Source organism: Cinclus cinclus, chromosome 1 (genome assembly GCF_963662255.1).
Source record: "Cinclus cinclus chromosome 1, bCinCin1.1, whole genome shotgun sequence".
Lineage (NCBI taxonomy): Eukaryota > Metazoa > Chordata > Aves > Passeriformes > Cinclidae > Cinclus > Cinclus cinclus.
In genome coordinates, this window is record NC_085046.1 from 105,141,064 (window position 1) to 105,165,276 (window position 24,213).

General features: G+C 47.4%; 1 protein-coding gene across 1 annotated transcript; it reads left to right on the forward strand.

Moving 5' to 3' along the window:
• Positions 1–5,573: 5,573 nt before the first annotated feature.
• Positions 5,574–23,959, forward strand: GATA6 (GATA binding protein 6). The gene is made up of 6 exons (XM_062501166.1): positions 5,574–6,474; positions 9,793–9,959; positions 13,317–13,442; positions 14,763–14,850; positions 14,974–15,080; positions 23,412–23,959. The coding sequence occupies exons 1-6, from the start codon at positions 5,574–5,576 to the stop codon at positions 23,577–23,579; spliced, it is 1,557 nt and encodes a 518-aa protein (XP_062357150.1). The 3' UTR covers positions 23,580–23,959.
• The last annotated feature ends 254 nt before the right edge of the window (positions 23,960–24,213 follow it).

The following is a 24,213-nucleotide window of genomic DNA, read 5'->3' on the forward strand; positions in this document are numbered from 1 at the left end:
CCCATTGAAAAAAGGGTCATAATCAGGCCATTTTAGTCAACGATTCTCAAAACCTTTAGAACGGCCAAGGAGTAATGAAACTAATCCTTAACTAATTTTCAAAGTCTCTATGTGTATGTGCTGGAGAAAGAGAAAAGGTGTATGCGCCCGTCGGACGGAAGCAGCTAAATGGTGTTTTTCAGGGCGCTGCCTGGGTTCCGGCTGCCTCCAGGTCACCTCGAGAGCTGGAGGGCATCGCCTTCGCCCTGTGCGCCCCACCGGGGCTCTGCGTGGACATCGCGGAGCGCCGGCTCCGGGAGTCAGGTTACAAGACAACAGGAGCCTCCGCGCGTTTCGTTGATTTTTTTTTTTTTTTTTTTTTTTTAAGGCTGAAATCATTAACCAGCCGGACCTCAGAGACTAGAGGGAGGGCAAATAAAAATAAGCTGCAGATCATTATTAAAAAAAAAAAAAGCACAACAAAAACCCCCCAGCCAAACAGAAACCACACGCCTGGGCACATATTGCACAAATGTCCGTGTGGGCTCTCTGCTGCCTGATGCTTATTTGAGCGTCAAGTGTTGAAAGACACTGTGGAAATCACCCAAAAGCACGCGGCAGCAGGTTATCAGTGACCGGGAGGCCGGTGACTGCACTGGGGAATATCCTTCTGCCCCGCTCCCCGACCCCGGGCACGGCTTCAGCATGGGGGTGCCGAGCGGTCGGGAGGGAGCGAGCAAGGTTCCGCGAGCTGGGTCAGGGTGTCCCGCTCCACGGGGCCCTGAGCCTGCTGTCTGCAACCAGCGAGGACGGCTGGAGCCGAAGCCCGGCCTCTGAGCACCCGGCAGCCCCTTCGTTAGGAATTTCGGGGAAAGAAAAATCCCTCCTCATCCTTGATAGTTTGGAGGTCCGTCCTCAGCATGGGACACATCTGATCTATCGCTAAGGACACATTCACCGTGCCTGCCCCTGCCCGTGCTGTGGTGTGTAGAGGACCTTGCTGTTTTGTGGGTTCAGTTTGTCTGATCACTACCCTTAGCTCCCCGGGCGGTCCCACCCGGCCCGAGACGGGGGTGAGGGGTGGTGTCAAAGGCTCCTATCCCTCTGAAATGCATCCCTTCCCCGGCGGACGCGGGTTGCTCCGCCGGCTTCGGCCGCTGTTCCTGTGGCGGGGACTTGAGCGGTGCGCGGCCGGCAGCGGGAAGCTCGGAGCCAGCCGGCAGCTCGCCGCTGGGCTGAGCGCTCCCCAGAGCCGCCGGTGCCCGATCGATATGCCCGCTCCAATGTCACAGCCGCTAGGCAATGGAAACATTCCATATCGTGGGGTGGCCTTGATAAAAGTGTATTTTAAGTAGCGTGGATAAGCGAAGGGGAGAAGAGAGGGGGAGAGGTGCCGGCGAGTCGCCCGTAATAACTGCTGCGCTTATCAGCCCGGCCTAAACTCCCCAGCAGTTTCTAAAGTACATTACGTTACATAAACACGTCTCGGAAAAGAATACACTCCAGCCTGCGATAGTCACCAAAGTGACCCCTCGTACCACCTCGCACCCGAACCCGCCGGGCCCCCACGGCCGCAGCGCCACGGGAGCGTTGGGACCCGACCCGGCGGGCGATGCCCGCTGCTCCCGGGACTGTCCGGGCCGAGGCGCAGCGAGAGGGCGACCGGACCAAGCCTTCCCCTCCTCCCTAGAGCACCCCTGGTAAGGGATCACGTTTGCGGAGACCCGAAAGTGGGGGAAGGAGCAACAGCTTCGCGCTTGCACACGTCTTACCCCCAACCCTTTTTTGGGAGGTTGAAGTGCCCGCGAGGGAATTTGCCTTAATTGGATACGAAACTTTTTTTTCCCCCCAATCTGCCTTCTTCCCTCTTTGGCCACAAAGACCATGGACACCTCGCTGGCACCTCCTCCCCGGCGGTGTCTTCCCGCAACCGAGCACCCTCCTGCCCTCAAAAGTGTCCCTGCACATACACCCCCGGGTACCTAACCCAGCCATGGTGCAGGAGTAGATACCTGAGAGCCTCCCGGAGCCTCGGGGTGAAAGCTACGTCAGCAGAGCGGAATTTGGGAAAGGAGTGACGTAATGAAGAGTTAGGAGCCTACGATTTGAGCGGTGCGACAGCAAACCCGAAACGAAAAGGAGCGGAGAGGAAAGGGGTGACAAGGAATGGTTTCCCACGCTGGTTTCAATCTAAGCCGGGTTTTCTTATCGTGTTTATCGGAGGAAATAAAATGAAGCTTGTAGCCCGGCTATAACGTAAACAGGCTAATCGGCCGGGAAAAAACCCAAGGCGCCTGAGTGTAAAACACGGGTCGCTTTGGAGCCAGGGGGAGAGGCGCCTGCCAGGCCAACGCGGCCGTTCTTCCCAGCCATCCTCACCTTTCGGGCAGGCACCCTCCGGGTCCGGGCGGGTCCCCACCTCCCACCATGGGCTTACATGAGCACCGGCAAACCCCTCCCATAAAGCAAAGCCCGTCGCTTTGGGAAAAAAAAAAAATCACGTTATTTCCCGCTTTATATCCATCTTTACAGGTGTTTGAAATACCATGGTGTTTAACTGCAGAAGGGGCATACAAAAGACTGGAAGAAAACGGGGGGTTTAAAGTTCGGCGCTTTTCAGCACAGAAATTTGTAGTGGCAGCACCCAAGCTGTGCAGAAGCAGCTTGGGCGTCGACTGCCGCGGCTTCCACCGCTCTTGTCTCACACTTGCAGGCAAAAACCACGGCTAAAAATGTTTTGCGTTTCAAGTTAGAATCGGGAGGCGAGCCTGGCAGAAAAAAAAATCACTGCCCTCGCTTGCAAAAGCTTATTTTCTATTTAACATTGCACTCACTAAAATACAACTAAAAATAAAAAGGAAAAAAAAGTCACTTCAGCCTGGCAGGGTTATCGATATTATTTAACGATATTATTTAGAGACAACTGACAAGAAAGAAATATCACCTTTGATCATACAATTTAATAAAGAAACTGTTTCTCGGGAAAGTGATTGTATTCCGATCCTGCCGCACTGTAACACAAAAATCAACGCGCATAATAAACTTCCAAGTCACAATCAGTTCACTCACGCCGGCAGAGCGGATCGCTACATCCAGGGTTTTTACCATACCCCCAACACTGCAAATTCTTCACCTCCCGTTCACCTCGCCTGGAAAGACCGAAAGAAAAGTCGTGCCTACCCCAGGAGCGACAGCACCGCGCATCAGCAGGTTTGGGCTCGGTTTCTGTCGGGAGGGCTCATGCCTGCCGGCTGTCGAGAGCCCGGTTCTGCTCTAGTCCAGCCCTTTGCCGCAGATGACTTTCTGTACAAACTGATGATGACAGATATCCAGCTGATAACCTCTGGTGAACGAAGTTATTTTAATTTCCAGTCACTTTCCTGCTAAGTACCATATCAGTTTGTACACAGCTGAGATAAGAGGGTTGAGGAGCGGGGGGGGGGGGGGGGGGGGGGAAATAAGAAAGAAACGGAGGAAAAATGCCTACCGCCAGCTGTTGGGATGGACACATCCCACAGCTTGCTTTGGCTTCACCTGACGGTTGGGGCAACTCAAGGAGGAGCCGCATTTTTCATCTTGGATAGCTCGGATTTTGAAGAGGAAAAACTAAGGAGATTTGAGGGAGGGGTACGTTCGTCTGGTTGCTTAGGGCGAAAGCCAGGCAGGCACACATCCCTCCCGGGCCGCTCCCAGGGGACATTCGCTGACATGCCAGTAGGCGCGGAGGGAAAAAAAAAAAAAACAACAACAACAACAAAAAACAACAACAAAAAAAACAAACAAAGCCATACAGAAGTTGAATAATCACCATTAAAAAAATATCCGAGAAGGAGGGAAGAGTGTGTATTATTTCTGGGTTAAAATAATTTTTTTAGAAAGAGATGAAAAAAGACTGGAGTGTCTGGCAGAGACCTCTCCGCTCGCTCCTGCTCCCCGAGCAGGGGTCTGTCGCCTCTTCGCTGCGGGCGCCCCGAGGTGCCCCTCCTCCCCCGCCCCCGGGGCTGCGGCGGCCCGGCTGGCCCCGGGACTGGCACCCCTGCGGAGCCCCGTGTTTGTTTAGGGCCGGCAGAGCCCAATCAGGGCCGGCTGCCTGCAGTTTTCCGGCAGGGCTGCGAGAGGCGCCTCCTCTCTCCTTTTTATACATGAGCCGCCGGCCGCCGCCGCCGGAGTCGCCGCCGCCACTCGCCCCCGCCGCACTGGATTTACCGCCCGCCGCGGCCCCGCGCTCCGGCCCCATGCGGGACACCGGCATCAGGTTTGGCCCCTCTCTTTCCTTGCCTCGCCGCGCTTTCGCTTGTTCTTTCTCGGTCTTGTAACGCTGCCTCTCTGCCCTCGGGCTCTCCGAGGGGAGCGCGGCGCGGCGGCGGCTGCCCCTGGCTGGGGGAGCCCGAGGGAGTCTGTGTGGGCAAACATCCGATGCCGGTGCCTGGAGCTCTTATCTGCCGGAGCCTTATCTCCCAGTTATCTCGCAGGAGGGAGAGACGTATTTGGTGCCTATCTGCGAGGGGGCTCTGTGCGTGTGTGTGTGTGTGTGTCTTGTATTCTTGTGCCTGTGGTTATCTGGAGAGCCCCGAGGTGGGCTGAGAACGGAGAGCCTGTCCTTCTCTTGCTGTCACTTCTCTGTGTCCCCTTTCGCTTTCTGCCCCTTCTCTCAGGGGCTGGGCACCGGGCTCTCTGTGTCTGTCTGTCCAGCCTTCCTCGTGCTGCCAGCTCCGAATTGACACCGCTCGGCTCGGGACGGGTGTCACCCCTGCAAGGTGTGCTGGGGCTCGGGGCAGGCCCCCAGCCAGGGCTGTCCGCTGGATCCAGCTCCTACGACAGGCACATCCCGCCCGGCCTGGGGCCGTGTCCCGCCGCCGCGCACGCTTCGGGCTCGGCCCGCGCGCATCTCCCGTCTCCCGGCTGCCTTTCCCTCCTCCTTCTCCTCCTCTTTTCCGTGACCTTGGGCTGGAAATAGGCAAACAAGAGAGGCGATGCGCGGAAGAGCTAACACCGCTCTCCGGCGAAGTAACCTTAAAGGGATAGCCTTACTAATTGTTTTCTCGGTGGAACGGAGTCAAATGACTCATTCATTGAAATAATCATAACAACGACCGCAGCCAAGGAAGGGCAGAGACAGGGAAAAATGCCCTCTCGCTCCCCTCTGTCCCCACGCCCTTACGCCCACCTTTGCCCCGGCGTGCTTCTTGTTCAAATCTTCAGCCCGGGATGTGAAGGGAGAGGGGAGCAGCACGCCCGCGGTGCAGAAAGTGGGGCCAGAGCCGCAGCCCCCGGCCCCGCTGGATTGGCGTCTCCCGGCTCGTTTTGACCTGGGCTGCCTGATCCCACTCCGCCGGGACGAGGGACAGCAGCGCCGAGGCGACATGACTGATTAAGCGCTTAGAGGGGCCAGATAAGCCCTGATGAATCTCATTACGGGTGGGAGACGGGCTGTCCTGTTTGCAAACTTTGTTTTTATTATTTCTCTCTCCCCCACTTCCCTGGTCTTTTGTGTCCTCCTTCCCCGCCCTGCCGATTCCCCCCTCCACTCCTCCTCCTCCTCCTCCCCTCCTCGCCCTTCCCCATCCACACCCAGCGGCTAGAAGGGGACCTGGATGGCCGTGGCTGAAGGCGGCTGGTGCGCGGTGAAGCGGTGCGCTGCGGACGCCGGTGCTTCCTCCTGTCCCTTCGCGACCAGGGAGCCGCGCCCGTCTCCTCCTTCGCCCTCCTCCTCCTCCGGCTCCCAGGGTGAACGCTGCTCCTCCAAGACTCCTCGGCCGGAGACCGACGACAGCCACCGGCCGGCCCCTCCGCCGCCCCCCGCCGCCGAGGGCAGGTCGCTGCTCGCCCCCTACGTGCACTTCGGGACCCCGCACCCCTCCGGCCGTCCCAGCTGGGAGGACATCCTGCTCTTCGCGGACTTAGACCAAACCAACAAGCTGATCTGGTCCAGCCGCGGCCCCAAGCTGAGCGCCCTCGGCGCCGAGCAGCCTGAGGAGATGTACCAGACCCTCGCCATCTCGGCCGCCCAGGGCCCCACGCCTTACGACGGATCTCCGGGCGGCTTCATGCACTCCACGGCCAGCTCGCCCGTCTACGTGCCCACGACCCGCGTGGGCTCCATGCTGCCCACGCTGCCGTACCTGCAGGGCAGCGGGGCGGCCCAGCCCAGCCACCCGGGCGGCGGCCACGCCGTCTGGTCCCAGCCGGCCGCGGAAAGCCCTTCGTACAGCAGCGGCGGCGGCTCCCACCCCTCGGGCCGCTTTCCCTATTCCCCAAGCCCGCCGGTGGCCAACGGGGCCTCCCGGGAGCCCGGCGCCTACAGCAACAGCCTGGGCGCCAGGGACCAGTACAGCCCCCTGGCCCGGCCGCTCAATGGCTCCTACCCGGGGCCTTACACGTCCTACGTGGGGCCGCAGCTCGCCCCTGCCTGGCCCACGGCGCCCTTCGAGAACTCCATGCTGCACTGCCTCCAGGGCCGGGCCGCCCCCATCCCCGTCCGGGCACCCAGCGCAGGTAGGAGCGGGCAGGGCAGGGAAGGGCAGGGCAGGGCAGGGAGGGTGGCCGCATGCCGGGGCTGCGCGCTGGAGGGGCTGGGGGGTGCCGGGCGAGCGGCGGTAGGACAGCCCCGGCCAGGGGTGCGATGGCGAGTGGTGGCCCTGGTGTCCGTGTCAGGACGGCGGACCCGGGGCCGTGGCCGTTCTGGAGTGGAGGTAACTCCCGTCGTTTGGGTTGGATTAGGGGGAAAATACACCTCCAAAAAGCGGCGTTGTTTGCAGTATGGCAGTCAGGATTACCGGCCCAAAGATCCCAAAACGAATTGCCCGATGTAAACTTATTTTTTAATTTATCCAAATCAGTACATCCCTGCTTTCCCTAGTTGCGGTCATCCGGACGGTGACAAATTCACTGCAAATAAATCGTTCTTGTATCTTAGAGGAAAACTACAGGGGCTCACTTAACCCATTTTGGATTATTTCAACTACAAAACACTTCACTGCTTCGTTAAAAAAGAAAAACAGTGAAGCAAAACTTCGTATATGAATGAGTAAAGCTAATTTTTAAACTGCTGCTAAAATACAGCACCTCCTGATGAGGTTTTGCTTTCATTTCCGAGGTGTCCCAACCTTTTTGTTTTAATTAAGGAGATTCTTGGTGTCAGTAATTCAATTGTAGAAGTGGAGTTTGAGCTGTGATGATTTAGTCAGAGGTAGAAAGATTAACGATTATTGCAACCTCTTCAGCTTTAAAACAAATCTATGTATAAATAAATAGAGAAGTATAGAGAGGTGTGTGTGGCTGTGTATATGTATTTATATATATGTTATGTATACATGTATTATGTATATATACATATTTACATAAATGTGTAAGCACACAGATTTGATAATCATCCACTTTAAGCATAAACTACCCACCAGGTGCACATATTTTATAGATATCATGATTGTCTCTTTCTGTGCAGTGTTGCAGAAAATTACCCTATGCATTTTCGTCTTTCTGTAGGGCTGTACACATTGCTTCCCCTGTATCTCGATGATAACCTGTAGATTTAAGTATTTTAAACTCCCCACTTGGTGTTTAATGTCATGACAGAGGGAAGAAAATCTGTTGTAACGGTGATAGTAGATACATCTCAGGGTAACAAGAAAGTTGAACTTTAAACTCAACTTTCATAAGTTACAGTGTGAAACTAGGTGATGGAGGGGGAAAAAATAAGTTTTGGGGTTTTTTTTGTTGTTGCTTTTTAATTTTTTTTATTTTTTTAATTTTGTCGGGAGAGACGTGAGGTTGGAAAAATCTCACGGCAGGGAGAGGAGAGGAGAGGGGTGAGTAAGAAGGAGGAGTGAAGGAGCCGGGCGCTGGAGGAGATTGGGCAGGAGTGTCAAGGCAGCCGAGGAGCGCAGCAGCTTCCCCTGCTCCAGCGGGTCTCTCCCTCCCTTCTGCCTCCCTCCCACCATTCCTGGGAGACGGAGGGGTAGGGATGAGCTTCTCCATGAGGGAAAGGACGGGTGACAGGGCAGCCGCATCGCGGTGTAACGCGGGGCGAAGCAGCCCGGAGCTCCTGGGCCAGGCGAATTTTCTGCTCCTGCGAGGCAAAACGCGGCAGCAAAGCCGAACCTACGCGTTGTCCCGTGTTAAAACTGTAGGAAAATTGTAGTCGAAATGTACTTTTTACGGCTAAATATTAGACAGTTTGATAAAGCTTTCTTAACGGTACTCATAGAGATACAAAAACAGGATCTAAAATTAAAACTTTATTTTGTTTTATTTGGAAGTAAGTGTATTACTCACTCTCTTAGGGGAAAAAATATTTGAAAATGCCCGAGAAATATTGTCACGGCAGAATTTCTTGCTGGAGGCACGAAAGTAATGCTATAAAATGAATAGCCGAGACAAATTACTGTTTAAGCTCCAGTGTCCTTGACGTCCTAAGCATTTTTTTTTGTTGCAGTCTTCAATGGTGCTTTTAGTGCAAAGATTAATAAATCTTAGCGATGTGCTAAGAGCTAGGAGCTGACAGCGTAAGTTGAACTGTGCTCCCTGGACTCTGCCGTGTGCCTGTTCCTCTTTAGCGCCTAATAATTCGCAAACGAAGGGAGGAGAGAAATGTATTTGTGTGGGTGCGGGCCAAAAGGCCGTTTCTTTGTCAGCTCAATGCCCGCCGTGTCACCGCAGCCCAGCCTCCAAAGCTGCACGACCTTTACGAGCTCTTTTTCGCTGTCCAAGGAAACCTAAGAGAATAACCCAATGATGAATTTAGGCAGGTAGCGGAGGGAGGAAATAAAAAGTCAATGACGAAGCACTGAGTCTGAAGCATACATTCCCAGACTCGACTCGAAAGCTGCTGCAAAAATCCAAATAACTTCTTTTATTATTTCTGCACAACGTGGCATAGTCTATGTATAATCAGTATTTATTCCCTCCTGCCTGAAATATGGAGAGGTGAATCAGAACGAGGATTCGAACGGGTGAAAGTATTAGCTTTTATAGGTGGGTTGTCTCTCCATTTTTTTTCTCCTTTCCGTGCATTTAGACCTCTTTTTTCCCCTTCAGTGTTCAGTAACTATGAAAGCAGGAGGCACAATACCGCTTATTTTTCCATTTCCTCTGTTTCCTTCAAACCAGCTCTAATTTGAGCAAATAGCCGAGGCAAAGCGGCCGCTGCCCGTCGTTGCCTTGGCCCACCAGGGCCCCGAAAACTGCCTCTAAACTTGAAGCTTTACTAGTTGAGAGGGATTTACAAGAAGAGTTAGGGTAGCAAAATTCTTGCCAATCTTCGACCCTGGGGAATATTGGGCAAAACGACAGCTCCTTATATCTAGCTCCCAGGGTGGCTCTGGAAGTGGCTATCCTGATAGCCACCTCACTCGGCAAGTGCACCCCCCTTTCCGTCCTGTGGGCACCATAGAGGGGGTTTCACCCCTCGAGCGGACCCCAGCCGAATTTCCCAAGGGTCAAATCCCGCCGGGATAGCACGGCGGGCCGGGGCTGAGCTCTCCAGCGGGCCGGTGTCCGGGGAGCACCGGCTTCGCTCCGGCTTGGAGAGCAGGAGCTCCGCCGGGCCGGTAGCGGGTCTGGCACATCTAAATAAATAGGAAAAAAAACCCCAAACAAACAAATAAGGACAAGAAAAAAAAAAAAAAAGGGATTTTGTAAAAAAAAAAAAAAAAAAAAAAAAATCACCGCATGGCCGCCGTCACTGCCGGGGAATTGCTTTTCCGAGGGCCGGTTTCTCGCTCACCGGGGCCGCGCTGCACGGGGCTCCACCGGGCTCCGCTGCTGCCTGTTCCCTCTGCTCCTACCGCCTGTCCCCTCTGCTCCTGCCCCCAGAGTTGCTGGAGGACCTGTCCGAGAGCCGGGAGTGCGTCAACTGCGGCTCCATCCAGACCCCGCTGTGGAGGAGGGACGGCACCGGCAACTACCTGTGCAACGCCTGCGGGCTCTACACCAAAATGAACGGCCTCAGCCGGCCCCTCATCAAGCCCCAAAAGAGAGTGGTGAGTCGGGAGGGGAGGAGGGGGGGCGAGAGGAGCTGCGCCCTAAGGGACCCCAGTCAGCGCTAGCCACGGAGAAATTTGGGGCAAGGATGGGCGAGAGTAATCAGTGTGTTAGCCTGGTGAACCTCTTGGCTGCAAAACTGTTGGGGCTCCTGCCCAGGTTTGCAGGCCAAACTGGTCACAATGAGGGGTGACAGGGCTGACTGCCTTTTGGGAACTGTTTTGGACCCACTTCCAGCCTCTGAGCTGGAAAAATCTCTCTCTGCCCCCTTGTGAATTGCATACCAGGCATAGACTAGCGTGGCTTTTTGAGCTATGAACCCCATCTGTGAGAGGGATTCAGTGGCTTGGAAGAAAATTATGCTGGTGATGTTGAACCTTTCCAACAGAAAAAAAAAAAAAAAAAAAATCAAGGTTGGAATATGTTTGTTCAGAGGGCTAGGAATTTCTCCAGACCTGCTTTGTTTGCTGAGAGCTCGATCCTTGGGAATGTAAGCAAGTTTTGTATATAATTCAAAGAAACCAATTGTTTAAACAATGATAATAGCCTTTGTTTTGTTTTACTCCTAAGAAATGAGCAGCAATTTTTCTAAAAATATACTCCTAAAACTAGGGGGGGAAATAAATAGTACAAACCAGAACCCCTGTTTATAACTCAGGCTGGCACTGAATAGCCAAGGAGAAAATTTAACGAGAGGGAACTGCACATTATGTTTAGCAAATCTGGGTGGAGGTCAGCAGACAGAAAGAATATGCTCTTTGGTAATGACTGTTACTGAGCGAGCCACAATAAATCACATTACTATAATCCAAGCTGATGTTTGGACCCTTGTGTATGGAGACAGTGTATCAAACCCATCAGCCTTTCAAGCCCCTTTCAATCATGCCAGCTGCTTTGCTCCATGCCTGTTTTCCTTGGACTAAAATACCTACTGTTCTTTATTTCATAGCCTTTTGAATTTAGTGCCCTTATGGGAGTGAGGGGAAACAAGACCCAAACACACGATGATCGGAGCATACAATAAGCAACTGGGAAAAACCCACCTCTGCTTAAAGACCTTTCTTTAAGCCTAAGAGTTAATTTAACTTTAAGCCAGATGTTTGTTGCTGCTATGTGCCTGTTCTTTCTAGCTGGTTGTCCAGTAAATTTCATGGCACAAGGTGTTACCTCATTAGTGGGGACAGATGCAGTGGAGGGCCCAGATCTGCCAATCCATTGTCTCAAGCATCAGAGCCCGACTTGCTGTGGCACCCTGTCCCAAAGCAGATTTCAAGTAGCTGACACCCAGTTCCAGCATTTCTGTGTCTTTTTTTTTTTTTTTTTTGAGGGAGGAGTGGGGGTGAGAAGACTAAACTTGTAGTTTGAGAGTCAAACTACAGCCCGAATTCAGTCTGACACCTCAGCGAAATAACTCCAAAATAGCTCTGTGTAACAATCCCTACTGAGTACCCTGGCCATAACTGTAAATCAGCCGTGACTATGTGTTCATGCAGTTGGAAATATGTAGGTGAGAAGGGAAAATGTTTTGAAAACGCTAAACATGTTTAGATTGCCCTGAAGTTTCTGATAAAATTCCTGAATCAGAAAAGTTGTTTTAGCTTCAAAGCACGCCAAAACTCAGTGTCTGTTTAGATACGGGAATGAGCAAAAGCTATTGAAATAAAATGTATGAAGGTTTAGAACGAGGAAAGAGGAAGATTTAACAGAGTGAAACAGCTGACAGCGTTTCACTTGCAGAGAAAGAAAATGAAGCATATGTATTACCACCAGCTTTCTTTTACTCAATGTGATCACGTAAAACACGTATTGAGTTGAGGGTGCAATTTGAGTGCTGTGTGGATATGTATTTAATAGCTAGGTCAAAACTTCTGTTTTCATGATACTTGGATTTTTAAGAATAAAAATGGTGTTTTTGTACTTCAGCCTATATAGCACTTGGCTGGGTGGTTTGCTTTGCTTTGCTTTTTTTTTTTTCTTTTTCCCCTCCTGTGCTGTTAATAGTGGATTTCTGATTCAAGATTACAAAATTTGTATTTAATCTGGATCTCTCTCTGAGCTCTGGTGTAAAATGATGGTTTACTGCTGAAGACACTCAAACAGACAATATTCAAGAAACTCAGTTATTTCTCTAGTATATTCTTCATCCTCAAAACATTTTTATCGGTTTCCCCAGTGGCAGGCAGCCCTGTGGTATCAAAGGTGACCCAGTTTCATCTAACAACCCAGCAGTAAATGACTCAAGAGGAAGGGCATTGTACCCTTAAGTTAGTAATTTCAGTTATGGGCACTTTATAGTCAGAATAAGATTAATGCAATCCTCTAAAACTGACTTCTCCATGTAAACTTGTTCAGCTGCCAGACAGAGCTAGGCACAGATTTTTTTTATATTTTTTTGACAATGCGATACTTTGAAAAAGACTAGATTTATGATGTAGCTGGAATTCTTTGCTTGTGAAGAACGTAAAAGAGATCACTTGTTACAGGGACTTTTATAACCCATTCACCTTCATTTCACATGTTTATGAGGACTGCCTTCACTTATGATATACAGCCTGTAGCCATAAAGCTTTGGGTTATATGGTTATTTCTGATACAGAGTTGCTTCATCTTGGCTCCAAACTCCACGGAAGAGTGTCATAAATGGCTTGTTTGCAGTGGGAACCTTGTTGTCACCCACCAGCTTTTCTGCTGGCCAAGGGAGGCTCTGCTCTGTAAAACACACTCCCAAGGCCTATTGTTTTTTGTATGAAGATAAAATGGGTGTTGATAAAGAGATCTGTTTATGAAAGTAATGTTGTTGTATGTGTTACCCCTGGGATGACCAGGAAAGTTTTTCCCAGATGTGGTGCCACCGAGGGTGGGTGATTAAAGTGTCTGATTTTTCCAATGAATCGGGAGTATCAGTGGCAGGATCAGAGCTACCTCTTCACCCACCATACAGGGGAGAGGGCATTGAACTCTCTGGAGAGGTGTCACAGGATTGATGTGCCTTCTCTTCAGCTCGATGGAGCTGTAGTGGAGATATTTCCTGGCTGTCCTGCTGGAAAAAGAACCAATGCCTGGTGGTCTGAACAGACTTCTCCTGGTCACCAGCTCCAAGATGAGAATTTTGCCTCTGTTGTGACTGCCCAGGGTGGAAAGACATTCAGTACCTCTTCACACCATTTTTCCACTCTCTGATACGAGGATAATTCTCTTCTAATTCTGGGCTGTTGCTGACAGATACTATAAAAAAACCCAAAACAACTCCTACCATCCCTGCCATGAGTTAAAGGACTTTTTGCAAACCATAAAGACATAAATCATTCTCTCCTGCCCTCCTGTTTATACCCGTGTTTGCCTGTGCTTGCCTCCAGCCTTCATCGCGGCGGATGGGCTTGTCCTGTGCCAACTGCCACACCACGACCACCACCCTGTGGCGCAGGAACGCTGAGGGCGAGCCCGTCTGCAATGCCTGTGGCCTCTACATGAAGCTCCATGGGGTAAGTGGCTGCTTCACCAATGGGGATGCCTTGCCAGCTCTGATGCTGCTTTGGAGAAGGGGTGGTTCTCAAAAAAATGATGAGTGAAATTCATAGAACAGCAGAAAAAATGTGTGACTTGAGAAAGTGGTTGTGCCACTTTAGCTTGTTATTCTGTTGACTAGTTATGTGTTTGCCACTGTAGCTCTCTCAACAGATTTGTGTAAAGAAACCACCTCTGGATGAGCAGCAATGTTGTTTTTGCCACTGGGATTTAAACCAGCTCTTTAGTGGAAAAAAAAATCCCTAGTCCTTTAATGAGACAGTTTCTCATGAACGCACGCAGATATGCCAGCAAAACTTTTGAGTTTAATTCAAGACATAGCTATGCCAGAAAAACCTTAAATGCAATTTCAGCCTTTGTTGGGCAGTAATAGAGTAAAAAAAAAAAAAATCTCTGTCTTGAATGTGATGGAGCGTGTTTTTGGTGAGGACCCTGTGGACTGTGTTACAGTCAAGCATAGTGTTTGAAGAGCAAGGGCATTAGGAATGATTGAGATGTGGTCTAGCCTTCAATAAAATGTAAATTATGTCACAGGTTTAAATATTGTAATGATAGAAAACACATGATTGTCTTTCCTGAAACTGGTGTTAAAATATATTTTAAGCCAGTGTTTTTGTAGCATGATTATCATTGTGATGAACACAAAGATAATTTTTGAGGACATTTAAATATAAATTTATCCCTATAAATATAAATTTAGATACCATAAAGCTGTATTATGGGCAGAACTGCTTATAGGAACAGATGCTGAATCAATTCTTCTAGTCTAAAGCTTCTGTCCTAAGAGGTTTCCTCTTGATGATCTGGTTTGCATAACTTGTCTACAGGATGAGAATGACTTTTTTCTCATATACATTTTTTTTCTTTCCAGAATCAGGTACTGGAGATAATTCCTAACTGACTGGAATAATAAATCAAGGATCAGATATACCACATCCAATTTAATTCCTTATGGCTTTTTGCCAAGTGATGCTGGTTTTCCTTAATTCTGTGCTGTTATCCTGTGGATTGATTGAGGGGTTGAAAAAACTATCGAGTTTGCATAGACAAAAAACATTTCTCTACTTTTTAAATTCAGCTACAACTCCCCTTGAATCAAGCAATAATTTTGTCCCAATAAAATGCAAACATTTTTTAGAATCAGTACTGTGTGACACAGAAAAAAACTAACTTGCTATACAGACATTTGCAATGTCACATCTGGTCTTGCAGTGTATTTTGATTTTTGATATTAGAGCACATGTGCAACTCTGTGATTGGAAATTTAATTTTTTCAGGTTCCTCGTCCTCTTGCTATGAAAAAAGAAGGAATTCAGACAAGGAAGCGAAAACCTAAGAATATAAATAAATCAAAGGCATGCTCTGGTAAATATAAAAGACAAGATAATGTAGCTGCAATAGTTTGTAGTTGCTTTGTTTTTTTGTTGGGTTTTTTTTTTCCTCTGTCTGGAAAATATTTATTTTTAATACCAGTTCCCAATTTTTCAGGTAACAGTACTACTGCAGTTCCTATGACTCCGACATCCACATCTTCTACTAACTCAGATGACTGTAGCAAAACTGCTTCTCCCGGTGCACAGACTGCAGCCTCCGGGGTAAGTGTCCATATCTGCAAGCAGGCTGATCACTGGGCAGTGTTATCACAGCTTTTATCTTATCTAGCAGAACAATAATCTAAACAAACTTTCCAGTTTTGTTAGCTGATACTAGAACAAGACAGAGCGACAAGAACGACGTACTTTGCAAATCTTCTCGATTAAGATCTATATAATTTTTATGATTGCTAGCCACAACTTAGCCGCAGATACTGTGTTTTTAAATATTCAGGTTCTTTCATTTCAAAGATTTTTTTTTGGACAGAGGACAATAAAATATGCCCAACTGCTTCTTTCAAGAAACAATACTATGTATTTATAAATGTACACATATATTTGTATACATTATCCCAACGGGTAAAATCCAGAAAAACATTGTCCTACTCTACAAAATAAATCATAAAGGCTTTTGTTTTAAACTAAAATGTGCAATTAAACCAGCTAAAGCCAGGCTGGAGCACCCTGATGATTGCAGTGTGTGGGGGTTCAGCCCTCTGCCTGCAGAGCGTTCTTCAGGGACCAGATGCTCAGCATCTGGCAGCATCAAGATCCAGAGGAACACCCGAGGAGTGCTGATCATCCCGTGCTTTAGTTTTGATCCTTACTTTACATCATGTACTCCAACCATCTCAAACTTCCTTTCTTCACTCAGCATGTGTGATAAATACTAGTGCTAAAGTTGTGAAGCTTAATGTAGATTAATTCCTAACCCCTTGGCCTGTACCTATCCACATCTATGCTCACTTCGCCGCCTTCTGTATCCCTTAATCTGCTACATCATTTCTTTGAGAAAATTTCCTAATGTGGCTTTCTTTATTCCTTTATTAATGAAAAGAAGACATTGTTTATAACAGCTATTTTTCAGTATGTCTTGGTGTTCACAACATCCAAGTTCCTTTCAATAGTTTAATTTCTGATGTACAAAGTTTCATTGTACAAGTGGAAGAAAAGCCCATTTTTTAGCAAATGCGATTGTTTGTGGACTGACAGGGCCACCCATTTTCAGAGGCAGTGGGTTTTGGGTTTGGATCCTGTGAGACAAGGATGGTACTAAAAAGGCTTGTCTTTGACATGAGAAAACCCTGTCAATCCAGTAAAATAAACAGATCACATAAAAAAAAAAGAGAAATGTTAACTGAAAAGTGAACTGTTGCTGTTTCAGAATTCAGTTTCAGACTCCCCATTTTAGGCTCACCCATGATATTTGCAAAGGAAAAAACGTAGCCAAATTCTCCTTAAATTTCCCTTGCATTACCTGAAGCAGTACTAGTGATCCTGAGCAATGTGGTGAGATTTATGTAACAGATAGAAACGGAAGCACAATCCCAGCTGAGACTGAGGCAGCCCAGCCGTGTGCTGCTCAGGGAAGGAGAGGCCATATAGATGAGATCTCATTTCCACTATGCTGCTGCCTTCTTGCCTGGCTGAAACCTGGCTTCCTTTCTGTGGTATTTCTCCCTAGAAGGGCACATCAAACATGTTATTAATAAACTCTATGTTTTAATTTTAGTAGTATCATTTTTAATACGGTTGTGCCAGATGGAGTTGTGTGGGTACCAGAGGAAAGGAGTGCAGGGACATGGATTGAGGGCTAGAAGACTCCTTGAGAGCTATTAGCAACTAGGAGCAACTCCCAGGAGGGACCTTGAGGCTGCTTTTAGTTACATGATGGAATTCCTAATGACAGGACTTCAGTTCTCCCTGATTTTTCCATAGTAGATCAGACTGGGAGAACACACCTGCACAACAGCTGGGAAAATCTGTCCCCTAATATCCAGCAAGCAGCAGGGTAACATCTGCACAGCCTTTTCCCCACCATGATTTGATCAGATGTGCCTTGCATATGCAAAGCACTTGCAAATATCCCCTTGTGAAAAATTTCAATGAAAGGAAGTGATGGAGAGGGGCTGTGACATGTGCTGAAGAGAGGAATTTGCAGCGACAATCAGACGTATGGGCATCCCTCTGACTCCATCCCAAATTATATGAAGGGCTACTGATCTCCCACCCCCTGTGCCCCAGTCCCAGATGTGTGTAAATAAAAAGAGGATTTGCAGGGGAGCAGTTGTCAGGATATGTCACTGGCATGGTCGCATCCTTCACTCAGGCTCCTGGCTTTGCCCAAGATCTGTAATTCAAAGGGGTGAGGACTTGGGAGATTATAAATTTAAAGTAGAAAATGGTAGCTGTTAAGACTGGGTCCCGTTGTCCCAGACATAATTTGGGAATGTGATCACTAGCTGCAAAGGATGCAAAATAATTTCTGAAGAATGCAAATCCTACGGAAGGGTCTGAGCACTCATAAAGCCCATTTAAGCTGTTGTGAGTGAAGGGGTGTTAGTGTTTTAGGGCAAGGCAGCCTGTAACCTGATCACATGCTGAAGCAAATATGTTCTGCTAGACTTCTGTTTTCCTTGATTATTTTTGCTTTTTCCTTTTGAGTTGATCCATTGATAGATCAAAGGTTTGTAATTATTTCTAGGATAGGCAATGGCTTTGCACAAGGAGAATAAGCTTCCCCAGCTCATGTCAGCAGGGAAAAAAAATAAACCCTCAGATGGATGAATTCAAGCTCCATAATCTTTGGTCACTTTAACAAGACTGATGTTGATTCTTGACGGTGCTGGTGATGTTGCCGAAAAACAGGCACCTGCTTGAATAAAAAACCTGGCTAGTTCCCCATGTGTTACACAACGGGCATGGCAGCTTGTTTTTGTTTTACTCTGTTTTTGCTTCTCTAGCCTTTATTCTGTGAAGAAAGGGGAAAATGCCAAATTGACATTAGGCAGAGAAATCTGATGACGTTTTAGAAACTGTTGTGTGAAATTCACAGCAATGTTGTTGCTAAATGAGACAGAGAAAACTAATTCCTCTACTGGTACAAAAGCAATTTATTATGCATTTTGTGGGAGGCTGCCAAAAAAGCTTCCAATTATGTAGAAATCTAATGGAAATGAAATTCAGCAGAATTCAGTTGTGTCAGTAACATTCACATTTTTCCCTACCTTTCTTTATCTCTTCTGAAGTAAAATAAAAAGGGAGGGCAGAAAAAGAGGAGGGCAGCAATTATTCTTGGCAATGTATTTAAGACTATCCATTTCATGAAGGGAATCTTATATGATGCCAATTCTGAGACAAATTAACAAGAACCTTAAATGTTGATTTTACATTCTTGCTGAAGTTTAAACATTTGAGAGATACGATTAATGAATTGCTGTGGGGGCAAAGTTGATTTCAAACATCCCAAAATGTAGAAGTGTTTGGATCAGAGATATTTTGTTGTCCCATTGTAAAGGGGCTATTTGCCAAATTCACATCTGGATCTAGGATTTAGGCCTATTTCTGTTTTCCTAAGCAGTGTAAGTACTGGGTGTCCTGTGTTACTAATATGGAAAGGGTCCAGCTGCATGATATATGAAGTTGCCTTACGTCCCCATAAAAAGAAGATGTGAAGGTTTCAGACAGCCTGCATCTGCATCTATACCTGCTCTCTCTTTGATGCTGCTGAAACTGTACAGGAAAATGTTCCACCAAATAAATTGCCAAACGAAGTGCATGGTCTGCAGTGCAAACCCATCCGTTACCATGCAGGGGCTCCAACAACTGTGATAACCAGAAGGACTTTATTCCCTTATTAGGATAAAGGCAGTATGAAACCTGCTGTAAAATCTGCTTTTTATGGCAGGACATGGAGGCTCCTTGAGCCACAACTTATGTCAGAAAAAGCTCAGCAGCATCAGGGGAACTTTTCTTTCAGAAGACTCTCCCGTGTCCTTTACCTCCAGTTTGGAGTTTTCTCAGAAGGACCATAATCTCACACCACAGAAAAACTTAGGAGGTAAAACTAGTGCTTACTTCCCTTGGAGGTTTACCTTGAGAAGTGGTTCAGGACTGGCTCTTCAGTTCTGTAGGGTGGGAAATGAGCGAGCTGACTGAGATGGCCTTGGCATGTGGTGAGCTCGCAGGATAATGCAGTTTTAACCATCTCCAAAATGCTGGACAAATGGGGCTGGATTAGATAAATGGTTTCTCCTGCATTTGCTTTCTCTTTTTTTCTGCCAGAAGATTCGTAAGCTGTTTGGGGGTGGTGTTGTTTGCTCCTGCTTAGGCAGTAAATTGGTAGGATTTTCATGCTGGCAACGGAGAAATCAACCTCCATAGAGTATGTCCCAAAGTCTGGATGAACCAGAGACTGAACTTAAAACAATATGCTAACCACCTGGATATTGGGAAGTTAAATGTCCACGGGTCCTTTGGATTATCTGATGGTAATATGCCAGTTGTGTGGAATAATTTTGTAGGTGTTGGGACAGAGTTTCCATGAGAAAGGCTCACCAGCATGGTTGGTAGAACTTTCACCTGGAAAATGGGAACACGGTGCCTCAGTCCTGGTATGAGTAAATATTTATCTAAACCAGGTGGAATAAAATCAACAGGAGGCACGAGGTACGTGGCAACTTAAAATACCAAATTGTGCGGCAGACAAGGCAGTATGCTGGGAGATCTGATACTCTATAGACTCTAGTTTAAATCTCTCTTGGTCTCCTACTTCTTCTGCATCAGTCCTCACTTGTGGACAAAATGGGATGCTACTTTCTTCTCCCCACTCAGTTTCAAAAATTGTTTTTTTGTTTGGGTTTTTTTTTTTGTTTGTTTGTTTTTTTACACTGAGTAATTTTCTTTGCTCTGTGTATATGTATCCAAAAGAGAGCAGTTCTTTTTTATATCAAACAGAAGGAAGCAATCCAATTTTTTTGTTTCAGTGGGGAAAAGCAAGGAAAAAGTATTTTTGCTTCTATCCCAAAATTCTATGTGCATATGGACACATACCTTTTGCTTGGTTTTGTTTTATTGCCAAAGTAATAAAGCCAGTTATTCATACAGCCCTTGACAGCAGTGGGTCATCAGTTTTCCAAGCCATTCTGGAAGTTGCCTCCCTTAGGAAATTAATGAAGTATTAACCACAGATTTATGTTTCTATAATACAAAGGAGAGATCAGAAGACATGTAAACTTACACATCTGCAGTATAAACAAAAGGATCAATTGGACTAGCAAGAAATGACAACTTTGTGTACTAAGAGGGTCATTACACCAGTAAAAAAAGCTGTCATTTTGCAGTGCCAAGACTTGATCTTTGGATTCCAGGGAGTGACAGTGTTGGGAAAACATGCTCTTTTTGGGGATGGAAGGTATTGCAGAGAGGCTGAGGCTAAAAAATTAAGGACTCCACCAATTTGCCACAACACTTCATATGTGAAAGATTTTTTTGCAAGTGTATTTTAATTGACTGTAGATATCATTAAAGTGTTGCAAAAGTAAACTAGGCTAACTGAGGAGGAAGAGATTCTCAGCTGAGACTCAGCTTATTGCTGACTTAGTGTAATGTCCAAAATTCATGGAGCATTTTGAACGTGTTAAGTGGATAGGGCAAAGATCTCTCTGATTGACCAAAGGTCTAGATCAAGGACCTTCGCCACCCTCTCCAGCTGTTCTTGCCCAGCACATTTCTCTCTTGGCTGGGGTGTGTGGGGGAAGGCCAGAGGGGAAAGTGTCCATCCGCTGTCCCTGCCTTTTGTGGTGGGCAGATGGGCCAGGAAGGAGTGGGTGGAAAAAAAGCAGGAGTCTTTCAGTCGGAGCTACTGCTGCCGTTCCCTGAGTACGGTCAAACGCAGCCTGAGCAGCCTGGTTTTAGTCTGGATCAGCTTTAGTGGGGTGCAGATGGCAGATTTGGGTACCATCTACTTGTCTCTGTGGCTCTGGCACAGGTCTTCCTCTGTACATGGCAGGCAGATCCTGTACAGAAAGACCACCTCTGATGCAGACAACCTGCCTGGGGGCTGACTCATGACCAGCTCCTCTTGGTTTGGGTAAAAAGAAGAACCTTTGCAGATACAAACACAGCCTACCTATTTGTTTGGGAGGCAGGCTCTTCCCAGTGGGCTTCATTCTTTTTTTCCTCTGGAAGCTGACCTTCAGTTGATTATCTATGCTATTATCAGATTTCACCAACAAAAATAAAGGCATTGCCTTTTCATAGATAGAGCTGTGCATTAGACCTCATTGACTTCATCAGAATTGTTCAGATTATTTATTTCGGCTGAAAAAAAGTCCTCTAATAACTAAATGCACCTTCTGTCATATTTAATCTCTTAAAGCTGGAAAAGTAAGAGCAAAGGCAGTGAGGCTCAGTAACAGAACTGTGATTCCATCATGTCCTTTTCATGAATTAAAGTTTGTTTTCCATGTCTCACTTTGGGAGCTGCCCAAGCTGCCTGGATTTGTCATGACATTACCGGGGTGGGGTTTCCAGGCCCAGCAGTCCTGCCCGAGTCCTGCCTGTCCTGGCTCAACAGAGCCAGAATCTGGCCTTGGACAGGCAGGGATGGGCAGTCTTCAAACAGGACGTGCCTCCATGTCCCCCTGTCTAGGGTGCCTGAGGGAGGGGTACTTGATAACCCCGTATGGAAACTGCGGGTCCCTGCACCCCACCTTTGTAGGGCTGAATCAGGAAAATGTGAATTGCACTTTCCAAGCCTGGAAAAAACAGGTACTGATAAGATATTTGCCTACCAGAACAGCAGTGGCAAATGTGGGCAAATGGGAGCCTTTCAAAGCAGCTCCTAGTATTTTTAGCTCAGGTTGAGCAAACACTGCTCAACACTAGTTTAAACCCTTCTTCCACTGCAGGGAGACTGAAGCTGTTAAAAATTATGTATTTTGCACTAACAGAAATCTGTTTGAGGTATTAGAAAAAAAAGGAAGGCTTTGAAAAGGTTAAGCTGATGCAAGATCAGGACTGTACACAAAGGTTAGCATGGACCCTGCCTCACTGAATTCTCCACGCACAGTCACAGGGAAAGAAGATACAGAGATTTGTTGTCACTGATTGGCAACTGTATGTTCAAGGGAGTGGTGAAAGTTATTTCTTAGGTTTAGAGCTGTTTCAGCTGGTTTTGGAGGACAGATAGGTTTTTTTTCCCTTCCTTCTCTGCATTTCTGGGTAGTGACTAATGGAGTGGGATCAGGGTTGATGACTGGGTGGAAGAGTAGTGGCGGTCAATATTTTCAATAAAAGGTTAAGAAAATATTGGAGCCTAGGTTATTTCAGATAAAAATGACTGCTGGCAGTGAGTATCTCTTTCAGAAGGTGAGGTTTTCCCTGGGTTGAGCACAGCAACAAGAGCTCTGCACCAGACCATTTGGAAATTACCTTTGAATAAATGAAGCCTAGCTTTTCCTATGTCAGGACTGCTAGCTTGGCACAGCGCCAGGAGAGCCAAGAGCTCTACTCTTGTAAAATGATTAAATATGTATACTTTGTACTTAAACAGCAGGCAGGAAGCTTCTGCAGTCACAGTTTAGGATAGCATTTTTCTTTTCCTTTTTTTTTTAAGGAATTTCATCCAAAGACTATCCATTAACAAGTAAATTAAGGTTTTAAAGTTGACATATCCAAGAGTTAATTTTGCATGAAGTCAGCTCTTAAACATTTCCTTTATCAGGTGAAAATGTTGCCCCTTCTCTGTCTGGCACTGCAAATTTTTCCTCTTTAGTGGATCTGCTCAGCCTCATGGAAAAAATGATTGTTCCTTTGTCTTTTTAACTCTCCATTTCTCTGTTAAAATAAATGGACTGGTTCCAGTGTGGTTCAGAGGTTCATCTCTGTGCCTACCAGGGCTCCCCTGCATGTTGTCATGTGCAGGCAGGAAAGCAAAAAAGCTCCTGCTTTGAAGGCATAGTGTTTCTCCACTGGAGATTAAAAGAGCATCTCCTTTAGTGGCCAGTCCTACAGGAATAAAGTGGTTTTGGCTGGCGTTTTGAAGGGTCAGGAATGATTTCAAGCATTTCAAGGGCTGAAGAGCCCAAAGAAATCTGCTTTCCAGGAGGTGCCCTGTGTCTGCTCTTGGAGAGTTGCGATGTATTGGGCTTCTCCTGTGGGGAGGAAAACCTAGAGCTGCCACTACTCCCAGATCACATTTTTGATGTTGTCACCTGTGTCTCTTCAGTAGGGGGCAGTGGGATACATGCGCATTTCCTTCTTCATCATGAGTTGATTTCCAAGTTTTCTGCACATCACACGGTTTCATTTCTACCTCTCCAAACACAGACATCACTCCCATCAGCAAGGCTGGGCAACTGAGCTCATGCCGGGATGGTTTTTTGTTTCAGGATTTCAAGGCACAGGGGCAAGCAGAGGACAAACCCTTCTTTTGAACATAATCCTGCGATGATGGCTGTGCTTCAGGCCCTCTGTGCTCTCACTCACACCCCAGTGTGTGCAAAGCTCACCTGCTCATTGAATCTCTCTTTGCTCTCCCCCTCCCTACAGGCGAGCTCATCGGTGATGTCTGGCCCGGGAGAGAGCACCAGTCCTGAAAGCAGCAACCTTAAGTATTCAGCTCAAGATGGGCTGTATACAGGAGTCAGCCTGTCCTCCACGGCCGAAGTGACAGCATCTGTGAGACAGGACCCCTGGTGTGCCCTGGCTCTGGCGTGACCTGGTGTGAGGGAAGCTGGATCCCGGCAGCCCCCAGACATCCGCGCACAGTTTCCTCTGTGGAACGGTCGCAGCGGCAGCGAGAGTGCTGGCAAAGACCATTCCTCTGAAACAGTTTTTGAGCCTTGGTGGCAGAGGTGTTTTTCTACTTCCAAAAGAGGCTTTGCTGAAGCATCCAGTTCCTCATCTATGCAAGAAAAATGTAGGGAAAGCAAATGACCACCGGGGATAGCTAATGCAGCCTTGCACTCTCAAAAAAAACCCTTCAAAAACCCCAACCCCACCCCCCCCAAAAAAAAAAAGAAAAAAAAAGGAAAAAACAACAACAAAAAAAGATATAAACCCACGCCTATTGATAGATTCCAGAAATACATCCTCGACTTACCCAACAGCGCTGCCTTTCTGATTGTATAGTTGTTTTCACTCTCTCATCGTCCTTTCCCCTAAGAATTTGGTGGAAGTTGTCAGTGTCGAGGAGGGAGTAGCAAAGACTTTAATTACCAGACATAGTGAGATACTTTTAAATGAATGTCAAAAGTGCTTACAGCTTGAGTTGACGCAGACTTCTCGCACCGAACATTTGATGTCTTCACCTCATCAGACCTCTCCTTCTGTGCTCTCCGTCTTCAGCGTG